General features: G+C 40.7%; 1 protein-coding gene across 6 annotated transcripts in view; it reads left to right on the top strand.

Moving 5' to 3' along the window:
* The window catches only part of YEATS2 (YEATS domain containing 2), a 49905-nt gene extending 33455 nt beyond the window's left edge, over positions 1 to 16450 (top strand). For 3 of the 6 annotated variants that reach the window (XM_042795491.1, XM_033001602.2, XM_033001601.2), the window contains 11 exons: positions 61 to 259; positions 2963 to 3094; positions 3362 to 3460; positions 4473 to 4587; positions 5843 to 5916; positions 6938 to 7017; positions 7962 to 8163; positions 9541 to 9767; positions 10921 to 10995; positions 12287 to 12360; positions 13297 to 16450. In XM_042795491.1, coding sequence (XP_042651425.1) covers positions 61 to 259; positions 2963 to 3094; positions 3362 to 3460; positions 4473 to 4587; positions 5843 to 5916; positions 6938 to 7017; positions 7962 to 8163; positions 9541 to 9767; positions 10921 to 10995; positions 12287 to 12360; positions 13297 to 13405 — 1386 coding nt within the window. In that variant the 3' untranslated portion in view covers positions 13406 to 16450. Of the gene's footprint in view, positions 1 to 60; positions 260 to 2962; positions 3095 to 3361; positions 3461 to 4472; positions 4588 to 5842; positions 5924 to 6937; positions 7018 to 7961; positions 8164 to 9540; positions 9768 to 10920; positions 10996 to 12286; positions 12361 to 13296 lie in introns of those variants that run through there. The other 3 variants (XM_033001600.2, XM_033001604.2, XM_033001605.2) reach the window with 3 other exon arrangements.
* Positions 16451 to 16650: the final 200 nt, after the last annotated feature.

Here is a 16650-nt window from a genome sequence, read left to right as displayed (position 1 = left end):
TATTCTTGAGTTATCCATGGCGTGAGGAGTTTGTTATTCCTCTCTGCCTCTTTCTTGCAGCAAGTAGATAATTCAGGTTCCAGCTCATCATCTTCTGGAACTCCTGCAGCAAAGACATCTGGACAGCAACACCAAATCTGTATAAGCCAGAGCCAGTCTACTTCATCAGTAGTGAATAAGACTGCTACTTCCACTGTTGTAAGTGTTGCTTCTCTGATGACTACACCAACGCCTGTGACTGGAAAAGCTGCAGTATCAGGTATTAAGTTCCCTTCATGCCTCTCCTATAGAAAATTAGAAACCAGGTGTGAGTTCTTTAGATGTCTTCACTGTAAATGGAAGAATATAGACTTAACCTGCATTTGTGAATGTGTAAAAGTCAAGTCATGCTTTCTAAAACATCTTATTAGCATAAGATGTTATGGCTGAGCCAAAGAGATGTCTAATTTGGCATCCTGTCACATCAGTGCATTGACTATCTATTACAAATGATAGCACGAGTTGCCCATTGGTGTTGGAGAGGAATTTTAGTTTTCATGCCAGGTTCTCAGAAGATGCATTCTGCCTATTCAAGAGCACAGGGTATTACTGAATGCTGAAACTATGAAGGTATCGGCAATACTACAGACTTACTAGTTTGTGAAAGTGAAACTCCGCTGAAGCCGGAGAAGCTGCATGAGCAGAATTTGTCTCTGAGACTTTGCATCAGCTCTGTTTGGCTTGGAGAGAGATCTTGATTAGGAGAAACTGAAGGCTTTGACGTCAAAATCCATTAAGTACAGTGAAGTACATTGGATCTGGAATGTTTCAAGTTAATAAAGAGGAGGTAATAAAGATGGACTGCCCTTATGTAGAGGGCATTTTTCCTTACTTAGTTTTATTGTCTTCCAGTATCTTTTGTATCATACAGAGCAAATACAGCAGGTTCAATTTGAATATTATGGGTTAAAATTGGAAATTTTCATTTTGACTGATTTACCTGCTAGCACGTTCTGTTCACTTGAAGTGGCTTCTTACTAAGTGGAAACAATAAAAATACAGAAAAGAGAAAATAAATGACACTGAGTTCATCTGACAGTGTCTTTTTAAAGCAGCTCTTCCTGTTTCCTATGTATGCAGTCTTCCAAACTCCTCCTTTTTGATTACTCTGTTTTTCCCAGAGCTTGGAAGTAAGCAACACAGACTGCTGAGACAGCTACAGTTCTGCAATAAGCAGTGGAGTATTTTCCTCTTTGCAAACAAAGCAGCAAGCTGGTTTTGTTTTGTTTTTTTTGTTTTCTTTTGTTTTTGTTTGTTTGTTTTTGTTTTGTTTTTGTAGAAAGTATGCTGTTCTAAATAGCTTTCAGATTAAAACTCTCATTTAGGTATGAGAATGCTACCTAGATTTTGTTTTGTTTTTTGTAACCTAAGGCACTGACTGCATCATGAAAAGCTTTTTCTTCAAGAATCCCAAAAGAAACAGGAGCTGTAAAACATGTTGTTTCAATGTTGAGTTTTTTCAAAAAAAACAAAACAAAAACAAAAACCAAAAAACACCCCAAAATCTGTGTTAGAATTAATGAAGATTTGTATTTTTACAGGCAACTTTTCAAAAAGTATCTCAAATTTTCCCTTGTTTTGCAACAAACAATGTCGCCCACCCATCAGGCTAATAGAGTTAGTTGAAAATGTCCCTTCTTACTTGCCCTGCCATCTGGGTCCCTTGCTGTCCTATCCTGCCACATCTGTGCATCACTCACAAATGGATTGGTAATACTAGGTTAGCCTTCTTGCCTGGAGGTGAAAGCCTAACTGACCAGTGTTATGCATCTTTAAAAACCAAGAGACATCTTCACCAGACCTTGCATGTGTAGTATTTGGAAGGCAACTGTGTTTCTTAAACAATAATAATAAAATATGAGGAGAATGGAAACTTTATCTCAAAACAAATCGTGAGTATAAAATTACCATCGTGAAACTAAGAAGTCTACTGTTGTCAGTGTTCTGAAGTGGAAGGCTATTCAATTTCCACAGTCTGAAGAAAAGTTAGCTATAGATTGAACACAGTTATATTGAAAATAGCCGGTTTACCAGTAGAAAGAATGGACATAGGCCCAGATCATAGTGTTAGAGTGCGGGCTCTGGTGGCCTGGGACATCGTCACTGTGGAGGAGAGAGCTGGTGGACAGATGATGAGTTCTGCTTGTCCATGGCACTACGTCACAGCTTGGAGCCATGCTGATTTCCACCGAAGTCACTGCGTGCTGCCATTCATAATGCTGTTAATATCTGAATGTCCTGCTTGTTCTTTTAGCCTTGACTAAAGTCAGTGATTCAATTCAGTCCCCACTTTAATATGCTTCATAGCTTGATTAGCCATCCTTATGGATGTATTCAGTGCGTGTCACAGAAAGATACAGGACACTCAGTTCAGGTATGTCCTTCATCAGGCTTGCTGCACAGCCTTGGGCTTGTCGCTTAGTTAACATGTGGTTGATTGTGCTCTGCTGACTGCAGTGGATGCTGCTAAGCTGAAACACAGAGGTGTGTGTGGCACTTGGATACCTCAGGGAGAGTGGCTGTGTAAGTACAACAGAGCTGTAGTTCACTGCCTTACCAGGCCCTTGAGCACAAGGTCTTGTTCTGACAAGTGTTTTACTCTGCTGAGCCTGCTTCAGCTGAAAGGTTTGTGTTACATCAACTTTTGTTTAAGATTACTTAGGTAGTTAGGAAACTTGCTTTGCAAATATCAGCGCTGTGCAGCATGTAATACTGTGCACACTGTGGTGCAGCACCCCAGTATTTTAGCAATAATATGTGTCAGTGAAAACTTGTCTGACACTTCACTGACCTGTGGCTTGTTAAGAGGGTGGCAGTGCTAGCTTACATGCCGTCCTAGTTTAGGCAGAAAGGGAGAGGAATAGCTGGAGATAAACTAAATGGTGTATTTTATTTAACATTTTGTCTTCCGTTCTTCTTGCAGGGTTGCTAAAAATCCACTCAAATCAGTCTAGTCCACAGCAGGCTGTTCTGACAGTTCCCAGCCAGCTTAAACAGCTCGGTGTAAACACAGCTTCTGGAGGTGTTCAGACAATACTCATGCCTATGAACAAAGGTAAAGGGCAGAGGAGGATGACAGATGATGTTTGAAAATTTCCTTTGACTCAGGGTAGCTCTTGGTCACTATTGGCATACATGGTCAAAGATAGAGATAGAAGAAAATGTAGCAAGGAAATTCATCCCTAAACTTTGTGCTGCAAAAACACTGTGTTGCTTCTGAACATGGTTATTTGTCAAAGTGTATGAAATTTGATTTTTTTTTTCTTTGCTGTCCGTTTTTTTTTTTTTTTTTTTTTTTTTTTTTTCTCTTTTACCTCTGCAGTGATACAATCACTTTCTACCAGCAAAGTTTCAACTGTTTCAGCTGTCACGGCAGCAAGTACAGTTGTCCCTAGTCCCTCTCCGGCATCCATCACTAAAGGTAACAAGGAATTTCTCAGTAAGAGAAGTAGCAGAAATAAGCTGGTGCTGCTTTATGCAAGTGGCCTGTCTATGAAAGTAGACCCTGTGACTGTGGGTTCCTTTATTTCCATTGTTAGTAGGGTTTAAATCAAGTAAAAATGGTATCTGGGGATTAGGAAATTAACAGTGACTTCCCCATTAACAAATCCCAAAGCACAGGCAAGTACAGAGAGAAATGAGGATGTTCTAGAAAGCTGCCATGAGTACTTGAAACATTCATTGTTTCAACCCATACTTGCAGAAATGCATAGGACAGCATGTATTTAATCACAGTTACTTCTGTCCTCAGAACAGTGACTGGTAAACTGTGCTGGAGAATGCTTTCCAGCAGCACTAGGCATAGACAGCATATGTGTGTGCACATACACGCACAGGAGAAAGATGGACACACAGTGCATCCCAGAATAACACATGGGCCAGAGCTGTGGAACTCGGAGTCCGGTTCTTGCAGAACTGTCACGTGTCTCTCCCGTCCCAGGTGAATGATCACAGACTGTTCTAGGTTGGGAACATCTCTGTCCCTGCTCCTGTCTCACCAGAGTTACATCCTAGACATGAGAAAGTTCACTGATGTCAAAATCAGTGATGTCTTCAAAAAACTTCTCACTTTGAAATGTCAGTTCTTGCTAAAACTGTTCATAGTTTTCCGTCAAGCTCTTTGCTTACAAAAAGGCCAAGGTACATTTGCAGGCAGTTCAGTTTAGATCTGCAGTCATATGCAAAACATCAGCAATTGATTATGGAGATTTTCTAAAAAAGGTGAGATGTGAGCATGTTGAGATTTGGAGGAGAGGAACATGTTCTGGTGGCTTTCTTTCAGCAGAACTGAAGGCCAAATTTATTCATGCTTAACAATCAGAATGCAAATAACAAAATTAAGTGATGTTACACAAGACCCTTAGTCTCACAGGACACTTTATCAAGCTGACTGGTACTTTTTGTCTTTTAAAATGTGTTCTGTTTCTTTGAAGTTAAGATGGAGCCTGATTCAACAGGACAAAACTGCAGTTCTGTGGTGGGTACACAAGAAGGCCAAGCAGCAGTAAAAACAGAGGAGAGCTCTGAACTTGGGAATTACGTTATCAAGTAATTGTTCATTTCTCTTAAGGATTTCTGATCTTTGAAATATGAGGGGGAACGGAGGAGATTCTAGGGATACGTGTAATAGTGTTCAGTTTGAACTAGAAATACATTATAAAATCTTCTCTCCCATATACTGCTGTATCTGTGAAATTGATGGGGTGGCATTTGCTTCAGGCAGTGTTACCACATTTTCTTTGTAAATGGATTTATATGAAGGGCTTGTGAAAAGGAAAATTATTTGAAGATTTGCAGTTGTTTTAGGGTTTGCTAAAATCTCAAGCCACGAAAACCTCTTTATCATCCACTGCTTGTATAATTCCTGTTGCCGTTGTGTGTCCTTACTGAGGTGAAACTGTCCAGTGAAATGCAGGTCAAAGAAGGGGCATCTGAAATTAGTAGAACTGTCTCTCTTCTTGCCCCTCTAGTCTTATTAAGCTCGTATACTTCTGTAATTACTTAGTATGAGGGCTGCCTTCGTTCAGAATTGGAATTAAATAATAAAGATCACTGGGGTGTTTGTTCACTGGATGCAGTGAAATCTGGTGCCTTGTTTGTGATGCTCTTACAAGTACTTGCTAGTGTTTTTTCACCAGAACTCAGTTTGCAAAATTTTCTCTGCTTACTTTTTGTAGTGTGTAGTATGTTTCTTCTACTCTTGATTCCTCCAGTGGTTGACTTTCCCATCTCCATGTTTAGAAAAGTTTTGTTATCCTGACATATCCCTGCAGACATTATCCTGATGGAGAGTATGTGTAGGAGACAGGAATAAATCTTAAGTCACTACACACTGGAAATTATCTTAGTTATAAAATAACTAATGAAAAATACAGTTTTTGGCAGTTAAATACAGTCTGGCTGGTTAAGTAAAATTTATCTAAGCTCCTGTAAGTACAGATTCCCATGCAGTATCCCATGTTCCTACTGGGACAGCCTGCACTAATAGATGCGTCTTATCCCTCAAAATAGTGTTGCAGCTTGTGAGATGATGCAGGGATTTCTTCCAAGCCTGACCAGAAAAGCCCGTCTTCAGTTTCTTCAGCCTGACAGATGCAGCTTTGGATGTGGACACTTCGGCAAGAGGAAGGGCTGTTTGAAATACTTTCTCCAGACTGGGGCATAACAGTTTATCCTCACACTGCTATTGCTATAATGCTTTGGGGCTAGGGACTTCAAACCATGCAGTGACTTTGAAACCTTTTGCATCTGGTCCATTGCTTCCAACAGTATTCTTCATTGTGATTCTTTTTATCTTTTGCAGCGTAGAATATTTGGAGAACATCCAACAGCTTCTAACAGCAATAGTGAAGAAGGTTCCATTAATTGCTGAAAAAAGTAAGCAGTAAATTAAAAGGATTTGCTTTCTATTTTCAGTGTCTCAGCAGAATGCCTTGCATATTCTGTAGCCACAAAAGTTCTTAAAAGGAGGAATGAAATTAAGCCATTCTCCTAGAGAGCTAATTCCAGGGGTTATTCTAAAGATGCTTAGAATTAGATTTTTCCAATAAAGCCAGATATGCTGTCAGCAGTCAATAACTTTCATCTGTTTCTTGGTTAGATGTAGATTCTATTTCCTCACGTAATGGCTGCAGATAGATCTTCTTTACCCTGCTTTGTTCATACTTGATGTGCCTTTTTTTGTTGGTTTTTTGTTCTTTTTTTAATTTAATACCAGAGTTTTAGAAATGCTAGCAAATATGATAACATAGCTCAGCAATGACATGTGTTTGGTATTGGCGTTTTTACTGTTATGTTTTGTTTTAAAACAAAAGGTGGTAGTTTGCAGAGAAACATTTTAGTCTTTTATGGCACTTTGTAAGTGCATACCTCTTATTCATGTACAATGTTGAAAATGTATCAGCTTTCTCTGGTAACTAATGCACTTTGAACAAGTGGTCCTGAAGACTGGGTAGGGCAGACCCTCTCCAGATAAGCGCAGTGAACAAAGTAGGAGTGGGCAGCACAGTAAAGCTTTCATTGCATACAGCGCTCTGGCCTACAGCAGCATTCATGAATCTGGTACTTAGGATTCTTATTCCCTCCTCATGTTTTTGCCAGGAAGCGTCACTGTTGTTTCATTTTTATGCTGTAATTAGTTTGGGTTAAAAAAAAAAAAAAAAAAGAGTATTTCAAAGGAATAGACTTTAACCAAGAGGGATGCTGGTTCTGCATTCAAAAACCACAGTATCTGCTGCATGTATCTGTGCTGTGCTCAGGGAGAGTTAGAGTGTTACAGTCCTTGATCCTGTCTGTGAGCATGAATCACATTACCCTCTTCCTCTACGCTAAATAACATCAATAGAAAAATTTATCTTACTAAAAATTTAATACTGTTTTTTGGCTTTGTGTTTTCTAGATGAAGATGCAAGCTCTTTTTGTGCCAGTTCAGTGGAACAGTATTACAGCTGGAATATTGGGAAGAGGAGGGCAGCTGAGGTAATCCTCTCTTCCTGTGTTTCATAAGCAGTCATTAGGGACACAAGAAGGATTTCTGAATTATGGAACCTTCCTTGTTGGCTGATTTGTTTTCTGAAGCAGTCTGTCACATTTTCGTAAGGAATGCTTCCATCTGCAAGATGCACTGATTTGTGTCCAGGTAGTGATCCAGTTCATTGTTCAGAGACTTTCTCAAGCAAAAGGGACTCTGAAGGTCATTTTTTGGTTGATTTATAGTAAGAAGCATTTAAAAAATGAAAACTTTTGCAAACTGGCCTGTTAGCACTTTATCCATCATTCCTATGTGGCATATTAGGGTCATAGGAATTTTACCCAACATACTTTGTCTATCTTTTCATGGGATTGTGTCTGCTTTCTGTAGGAAGAGAATTGAAGGATCTGACATAAGCAATGCTAGTGCTGAAATAGATTGTCAGTTCACCAAGGATAAATATTTCAGTCAATCTGGACCTTATGTATTGTGGTTGTTATGTTTCCCCCTATTTCTTCATAATTTTGTCATCTTGCTATGGAGTTTTATGGGGAAGGTATTAAAACTGATTAGACCCTCTGCTGTTGCCAACTTAAATAATTAGAGTTTAACCAAAATTTTGAGAAACCTATTTTGCTCTATTGGATTTCTTACACTGTGTCATCTCAGATGTTACTTGAGAGATGATACATTTCAAGTGAAGACAAATGTCTCCCACTGTAAATGTGTGTCCCTTTTTTTTGAGGCTTTGTTTGGATGACAAAGCAGAATTTAAATGGCCTGCCTACAGCTGCCTAATATCAAGATTAGTACTGTCTTCCACATTTGTTTTTCCTCTTCATTCACACTTCTGAGAAAATCATGTTCCTTTTGTTTTCTTTGCAAGCTGGATTATTGTCTAGCCTAAAATGTTTTAGCCAGTGCAATGAGCTTTCCCTTTGGTTTGTCATAGTGGCAACGAGCAATGACAGTGAGAAAAGTCCTACAAGAAATCATAGAGAAGCATCCCAGGTTTCACAATATTACACCCCTGAAAACAAAGCATGTGGTGCACTGGTGTCGATGCCACGGCTACACTCCGCCTGACCCCGAGACCTTGCGGAATGATGAGGACTCAATTGAAGACGTGCTAACGCAGATAGACAGTGAGCCAGGTGAGTATGGAGGGACAGAAAGCTCCTTCTTGCCAAAGATGATGTTAAGTGGCTCAAGACTGTGTGTACGCACACACATGTGCTGCGTCTTCAGGAGAAGAGGATTCTTACTTTCTTTGGTTTTAACCTAATTCACACTGGAATAACAAAAGTTGGAGATTGTAAGGGCAAGCCTACAAGTGAAGTTGTCCCTTGCACTATCAGTCCTGATGCTTTCTGGGGCCTCTTTTGGGTTTTATTGTGCTTAAGGGCCCTTGGAGGCCAAGTGTAGATAAATTTTATGAGATGATTCTTGCCCCACAATGTAATCATTTACAAGTGGACATACAAACTAAGCATAGGGAGTAATGACATTTCTGCCCTTGGGTAAGCTTAGCCTCTGTTGAGACTTAGTGCGAACAGTGTGAGTGAGTTCAGGCATGAAAAAAACCAAACCTAGCCTGGAAGTGGTGGTGTGGAGCTCAGTGAGGGTTCATTTACCTCAAAAAGTGCAGCGAATTGGCCTGTGTGGAGCTTCATGTTTTGTTATTACCAATGCTTCATTATTCCACTAGGCATAGGTCTGGGATCTCCACAACTGGTTTTAGTACGTGTTAAACATACATCTTTAATTTCATTCATTGTTCAAAGTTAAGATCCCTTGTTTTACCCTCAGATAATCTCTTTCCCAAATCTGAATGTTCTTCTGTTCTGCTCATACAAGAGTTTAAGGTATTACACACAAGTGTATGTATATATTCTTTGCTAGGTCTGGCCCTGCATTGCAGTTGTTGAAGGTAGAAAGAAAGCCTACATCCACCTTTTAATATTGCTATCTGAATAACTAGATTTGTGGTTTGTCTTTGAAGAAAGTAATCTGTTTATTGTCTAGATTTCCACTAATGGTTTTACTGGCTCATGTTGAGCATGCAGAGAAGAGGTTACCCTTTTGCAATTTCATTGTGAATCTGTCTTCTGGTTTTTCTTAAAAAGCGTGATAATACTTGTCACAATGTAAAAGATGATTTAGTGCTACATGGTGCCTACATAGTAAAAACTCCATTTCTCCAAGCAAGTTGAAGAGCATCAGGCTGCTTTGCCAGTTGTCAAAAAGCTTCTGTGAGAATGTTTAGGAGACTCGCATTAGCCTGGTTTTGTTTGAAATGCAACCTTCTCAACTGGTATAAGGGCAGATGAGGGAGGGGACCATGAGTGTCATGAAGATATGATTAGAAGATTCTCGGTGACTATTTGTGTTTCTGTTCATCCTTATGTTTGGTAGGAACTACAAAAATAACCTCCAATTACCTTGATTTCTTACCATATTTAGAGTGTGCATCTGTTTATAAACAGCTTTTCATAACCTATCATTTGTTTAATTGATTGCTTCTTTTTCAGAATGCCCTTCATCTTACAGCAGTGGTGAGGAGCTGTGCCGAAAACTAGAGGAACTGCAGCAATTTCTGAAACGAGAACCAGAACACGAAGAGGAAGTAGATGTTCTCAACTTTAGTGAGCCATTAAAAATCAACATTAAGAAAGAACAGGAGGAGAAACAAGAGGAGATGAAGTTCTACTTGGCTTCCTTGCCTGCATCGGAGTTTGTGAGGGACACTGCAGAGAAGGTAATAAGTGAATCATAAAGCTAATAAGAACTGTTGTTAAGCTGGTTAGTACTCTTTCTTTCATCCATATGGGCCTCTGGATGCTTTATGAAAGTTTTTATAAATGCCCTGGTGGAAAAGTTGGGCCTTCTGACTCATGACACTCAGCTGGCCAGTGTTGGCAGGAGAAAGTGCAGCATGTCAGCCAGGAGGTCATTTCAGAGCAGCTGTATTGCAGGGCTTAGTACCAGAAAAATCATCCTGGAAGGCTAGAAGCAAGAGGAAATGAGGGAAGAGTAGCACTAGCACGGAATTATTCCTGTCCCATCATGTGAAAGAATCAGGCTTGTTGCTTGGACTACTGCTGTTTAATAGCCACTCCTGAAAAGGAGTGGTGGTAAAGCTTAGACCACAGCAAAGCTTCTCTACTGCTTGGATATCTTCCCCCTATTCAAATGAAGGTAAAAGAAAGGGAGAGGGGCGTTTTCTGTCACAGCAGCAGAAAGGAAAGAGGAGACTGACTCGGCTTGTAGGAGAAAGCGCTTGCCATTGTACCAGCAGAGACAGGAGCAGCAGGAGGGGTTTGCACGTGGCAGCTGTGGAAGAAAGGAAGGATCTCCATCTCCACCTCAGATGCTGACATCAAGGGACAAAAGTTTGGTTCTGCAGTATATCTAGTCTCTTGCTACATAGGTGACAAGGGCGTGGTCATGATGAGAGTGAGACAGAGGATGAAATGGTCTTTTGATGTGGAACTTTTGTGCCAGGAGTACTGTTTAAAGTGGTTTCGGTTGCCGTAGTTAGGTGCCCAGAAGACAGTGAATGGATGGATTGAATATATGTACAGTTTTAAAATGGATCTTCCATTCTCAATCCAAAGGTACCCAGTGCAGCCTGGCTTTTTCTGAAACAAAAATTAAAACCTGCTTTTGTTTCTTACGTGTTTTAGAGGCATTTCTGCAGGCTGTTCTAATAGTCAAGCTTCACTTTCTCCAGATTGTTTTTTTTAAATGAAGCCTGAGATTATACTGCTTGAAGGTTCTACATTGTCTGCTTGCTTGTTTTTTAACTACCCTTTGTAACAGATTTTTTTTCTGTTAATCTCATTCTCATCTAATCTGTACTATAATGTGGGTTATTTGATGTACTCATGTTTTTTTCTCTCATTTTATAGATAGGGATTTCTTTTCAGCCTGCTGAGGTGCAAAAGAATGTTTATGCATCAGTAATAGAAGATATGATTTTAAAGGTAAGAAATTGCTTCACAGTAAGAACTTTTCTGTAACCATGTTATCCCAGTAATATAGGAAGAAAGACAGAATATCCTTGTTAATACGCATTTATCAAATCAGGAGATGCAGAGTCTGTTGTCTATCTTTGTGCATGTATAGAAAGATACATAGCTGGCCAGAGAGAGTTGTATACTTCTGTGTGTGTTTCCAGCTTTCTAACTGATTTGTTGGCTTGGACACAGAATAGTGATTTGCAGATTCTCACAGCCAGTAAGATACTGACTCATTCTGTAACTTTGAAAGTACCCCTTACTTTGTCCTGCCCTTCAGAACTGGGGGGAAATCTGCTGGAGTTCTGTAAGACCTGATTATTTTATACAAGGTTTGGAAAAAGAGAGACAGTTTCTTAGCAAAGCTTTGAACAGCATGGAGTTGGAGTTCTTGGGTTTGGACTGAAGGGTAACACAGATTATTTTTAGCAGTGGTCTGCTGTATTTCAAGCCAAAGACAATTTTTGAGGTTGTTTATACAGACTGCTGCTTACCAGAAGATGAGTTTTACAAAAGCTAATTGATTCCAGGTTGCACACACATTCGCATGCACGGTTCTGCTGTACTCTGTTACTTACCATAGTTGAACTCAGCTACAGGTACATCCATTTGTAGACACAGATTGTAACCATCAGATTGCTCCATTATTATTGTGGAGTTATGCCAGCTTTCCTGACTGAATGTCCCAGAAACCTCTGCTCTTGTCTTGATACAGGCACAGAAAGCCAAGGGTCTTAATTAGCTTTTGATTTGAACCTTGATTAAGCCAAGCATGTAAGGCATATAGCTGCTGTCTGCTTGCTGTCCATACTGGGAGGTTTTTGTGAAAGTGTCTTGACATAAGCCTGGTGACCCCAGGGGCTGGCTAACAGGCATATACCAGTTCCCAGGAGCATATCTGAAATCTATCATGGACAAAACAAGCTCTGGTGTGTGGGAGAAAGGGGCCTGAAGTGCTCTTTGAAGCACAGGTTCTGGAACGTTGGATCCACCCTGCTGTGCCCATACTGTTCTGCAGGTCCAGAGAGAAACTAGAGTGCAGTTGCAGTCTGAGCTCTGTGCATCTATAGGTCTCTTTCTTTCTGTTAAATATACTCAGTTCTTATTAGTGTGCTAATAAAACTAATTTGGACATCTTGAACTGCAATAAAGGATTGAAGTGAGCCAGAATTTCCATGGCTCTTACACTGATACTCGAGCAAATGGCACATTCCATTCCCCTTTTTGTAATGCCGTCTCCTAATGTCTTTTGTCACAGGCCACTGAACAGCTGATGAGTGACATCCTGCGGCAAGCGCTTGCTGTAGCATATCAGACAGCTCCTCACAACAGGTACAGCAGCTTGTTTCCTTTTGGACCACTTACACCAGCACTAAGGGCTGAACTGCTTGGGGAATTTAGTCAGATTTTGTGTGGCTCAGACCACATGAGTGAGGAAATTTATGAACTATATTCTGGGAAGATCCAAGCCTTATCAGGGGATTTGTCATTTCCTAGCTCCATAGTGGCAAAGGATGGAAACACAGACAATGTTAAAAACTGAGGCAGGATTCTCAGGTGTTGCCACGCTTAAAGGCAGATGACCTGTTTCCACAGAGCCATGTTGGAAGAATTATCTCACTCTTGTCCATCTGAGGTTACTGTGTAGACAAATTACCCATGGCCTGCCAGAACTTAATCGAAATAGCCTCTTTTCTGTTTTACTGATACACTCTTTTCAGGCTGACATACTAAGTGATTTTTATGGTAATGGTTAGGCCACATTTTGATTTCTGTTCAGCAATGTGATTTGGGAGAGCTTGAAATTGGGGAAAAAAAAAAAAAAAAAAAAAAAAAAAAAACCAAACCACACACACACAAAAAAACCCCAGTAAGTAACACTATGAGAAAATGCCTAGATTAAATATTTACTTGTATGCAATATAGAAATATTTAGATAATATATATTAAATATATATATGTTATATATAGAAATACACACATATTGTCTATGCTATAGAAGTTCAAGAATTAATACTTCAGCACTTGATTTTCCTGTCCCAGTGCCCTAGATGTTTCCCCCAGTCATTTGAGAGTGGCTTTTTTCTGCTTTTCCTGTGTTGCTCTAACACTTGTTCTCTTAACCTTTTTTTTTTTTTTTTAAGGATTTTGGTTTGGTTTTGTTTTTTTTTTTTTTTTTTTCCCTGTTAGTAAATTTATTGACTTGCTGCTTTATGGACACCTGTCTTTTAATATATAATAACAGCATCTCCGATGCATTCCGTGCAGGACTCCAAGAGAGATCACAGTGATGAATATTCACAAAGCCATCTGTAATATTCCCTTTCTGGACTTCCTCACAAACAAACATATGAAGATACTAAATGAGGAACAATGAAATAGAACAGAGAAGATGCTACAGGAAAGGTGGATTTATGACTGAGGTTGGGTTGACAAATCCAGTATTTCTATAGGACACTATTACATACATTTATAACATTGGGCTACTAGATTGTTACCTCCAATTAAAGATGCACCTTAATGCAACAAAATGATGCTCTGTTCCAAATCGAGTTGTTAAATGTCAGTGTTTACTTGGTAAGTGTATGTTCAGTGGCTGAACAAACATTGTCAGTTTGCATCAAGTTGCTAGCTGTGAGAGACTCCACAGGCCTGGTCCCTCTGAGACGGCTATATTGGTGCAATTGAACATTTTTTTTAAGAAAGGAATTTGTTTTTTGATGCAGTCTACATACGAGTTGGTGTCCCCATGCAGTGGGCAGAACAGTTGCTTTGACACTCTGAATATGAGAAAATTGAAAGGCAGCTTTTAAAGGTGGGCTGTTTGAGTAGGTGGGTGGGTTGGTTGATTAGGTTTGGGTGTGGGGGAGCAGAAAGCTGATGGCTGCAATAAATTCTGCCAGTCCTGCTTGAGCATGATGTATGTGACTGAGAACACAGCTGGGTACGCTGACCATTAGTTTATGCAGCTAAGTGTCACCTAACCAAATTCCTTGCCTCTCTAAAGGATGTGTCGCCATCTTTCTCGATCACCTCAGAAAGGGTAGACTGGCACATGCTCAATCAAGATGAACAAACCATGGTCAGGCTTGGTAAGATTGGACTGACCACTTGTCCGGCGTGGGAAAGGAGAGGAGCAAGGACAGTATTTGGTGTTTGTGGGCTTAGACTGGCAGAAACCCTTTGCTTGCCCAGTGAGTGCCTCCCCAGGCTGCCAGAAGGTTTGGAGCGTGCTGGAGGGCAGGTGACCAGCTGTGTTGTACAAGTCTTAATGTTCTTATAGCATTCACTAATGATCAGCTTGGATTGTGAAGTGCTGTGGGAGCAGCACCACTTTGGCTTAAGTTCTGCTCAACACAGGCCTGATAAGAACAAAAAATCAGAGGTTTGCTGCTTGTGGGGAGCTCCTCTGATGTCTTGTCTGCAGGAAGAAGTTCTGCTACTAACCCCAGCACTTACCTGTCTCAGGAACATCACTGGTGTAGGAGACATGTCTGCAGCCTGGCTATCAACACCTTCTTCAGTAAGGCTTTGCTGACAACATCCTGACCACCCCACATCCACCACCCCTTTGTCCTGCCCCATGGGTGCTTGCTAGTAGTGTGAGTAAGCCATTGTAAACTTGGTGGGACTCCTGTTGGACTGTCATGCTTTCAGGGTGCTTGTTTTGTGAGGCAGTGCTGTCGTGTGGGTGGAGCATGGGTCAAACAGCCAGAACCTCCAATGTGCTGATCTCAGCTGGGTCTCTGATCTACTGCATGGCCTTTGATTTAATCACTCTGTGCCTCAGTTTCCCCATCTCTGAGCATGGGGAGCAGGATACCTACCTCACAGGGGTGTACTGAGGCCTCGCTCTTGTTGGTGCCGTGCTTTGACAATACAAAGCCTTTTATAAACATTAAACTACAGTTATCTTTCCTGGCCTGGGGTAGGAACAGAAATCTTCAAAACGTTATCTTATGGTGCTTTTTTTGGGGCTAGAAGACAGGTGATGGTAACTCCAGTAGAGTGCAGGAACTGTGGAAGATGGTTTGGTTAGAGGGTGGTTTCAGGCTTCCAAGGAGAGTAGCATAGGTTTGATGCAGTTCTTAACTGAAGGAGGTACTGCGTATCTCAGAAGAGATGCTGCCTGTCTTCTCCACCTTGAATAAAATTGGGTCTGCAGGAAAGCCCCTCTCAGTTCATCAGAGCTAGCAGGGAGTTACAGTTCACTTGAATATAAGAGTGGCAGAACCTGACCCTTGAGTCTAGGAAATGGGACCAGTGGATGAAATCCAAACAGCATTCAGAGGACTTAAATGCCCCTTAGAAAGGGCATTTCGGATGCTCTGGATTCAAAAGATAATCCTGGCTTGTTCGGGTGAGCTGAGTGCAGGATTGCCTGCACTCATAAAGTGCACAGCTTAGCCCTCACAGTTTTTCAGCTGAGGTCAGTGTGAAGGGGTTGAGCAGTGGTGATTCTGTTTGAGCCCAATTTTGAGAGTCAGGAGGAATCCAAATAGCTGGGGAGCTGCAGGCCCCACACTTTGTTTGTAGGCTGTAGTGAACTTGAAGTCCATACTGCTTTCAGGCGCCCCTGTACACAGCTTTTACAAAAGAGAAGGGCATTTTCAAGATACCTGTCACTATCACTATGACAGCCTGCAGGTTGTGTGGGAACAGCCTTTTGGGCAAACTCAGTTGTGCTATGATCTTCTGCAATGACACATGCATTTCCAGCCCCCGTCTCTTGTGGGCTTAGTTTCTGAGATTTTGATACACCCAGAGCAGCTCTTGAGGATGCAAGAGCTCATCTTTGGGCATCTGTTTGCAAATTGTGGCTTCCTTGCCTGTGTACTGCTTTTCTGTGAGGAATGGAGTTTCAGAATGAGTCCTGAACCTGGCCCTGAAGCAGGCAGGCAAATGCCCCTTGTTCTTAATGGGGTTCTTGCAGAGGAGGTGTATTGCTACATTTCTGAGCAACCACAGGTTATTCTCCTAGGAGATGCTATATTAATAATATATAAAGTTTGCTGGAGAAAAATAAACTGTTAAAAGCAGATAAAAAATAACACATTTGTTTAGTCCTTCAGATATAGGAAACGTTTGCAACAAGTTCCTTGAATTTTGAGAAGTGGTGGGAGAAAAATTTGTCCGTGAGAAGTTCCTGTGGGAATTGCTTGGAGATGAGGTAGAGGTGGTGAAATTTCATACACCCAGTGAGGTGTGTGTGGAATGCTACAGATGATACAGTGTGTTGAAATGTTACGGTATATTTCTCTGGCTTTCTAAAGAGTCTTGATACAAGTTAAAGATCTCTTTACAAATATTGCCCCTATTTGTAATGCTGAGTGTTTAAATCCTTCATGTTATCTGTATTATACTGTATAATTGTGTAAGATACGTATGTTTACAATAAATTCTTTTATTAGCTGTGCTAGAATTGTCTTGACTGTGACATGTCACCAAGTCTCTCCAAATCCACAGATTTTTGTGCTCTGTATATTCAGAATGTTTTAGTCAGTTCTGGATAAAAATTGGAATTTGTGGAATTGATCTCAAGGAAAAGGTAATTTTTCCCTTTTATAGTTATTTTAAAAAGCTCTTGGTTTTGGAGGCTGGAGGAAGGGAAGCTCAGCAAGC

The sequence above is a fragment of the Tyto alba genome, unplaced genomic scaffold, assembly GCF_018691265.1.
Source record: "Tyto alba isolate M040663 unplaced genomic scaffold, T.alba_DEE_v4.0 Super-Scaffold_10, whole genome shotgun sequence".
NCBI lineage: Eukaryota > Metazoa > Chordata > Aves > Strigiformes > Tytonidae > Tyto > Tyto alba.
This window is presented reverse-complemented; position numbering and strand designations above follow the sequence as displayed.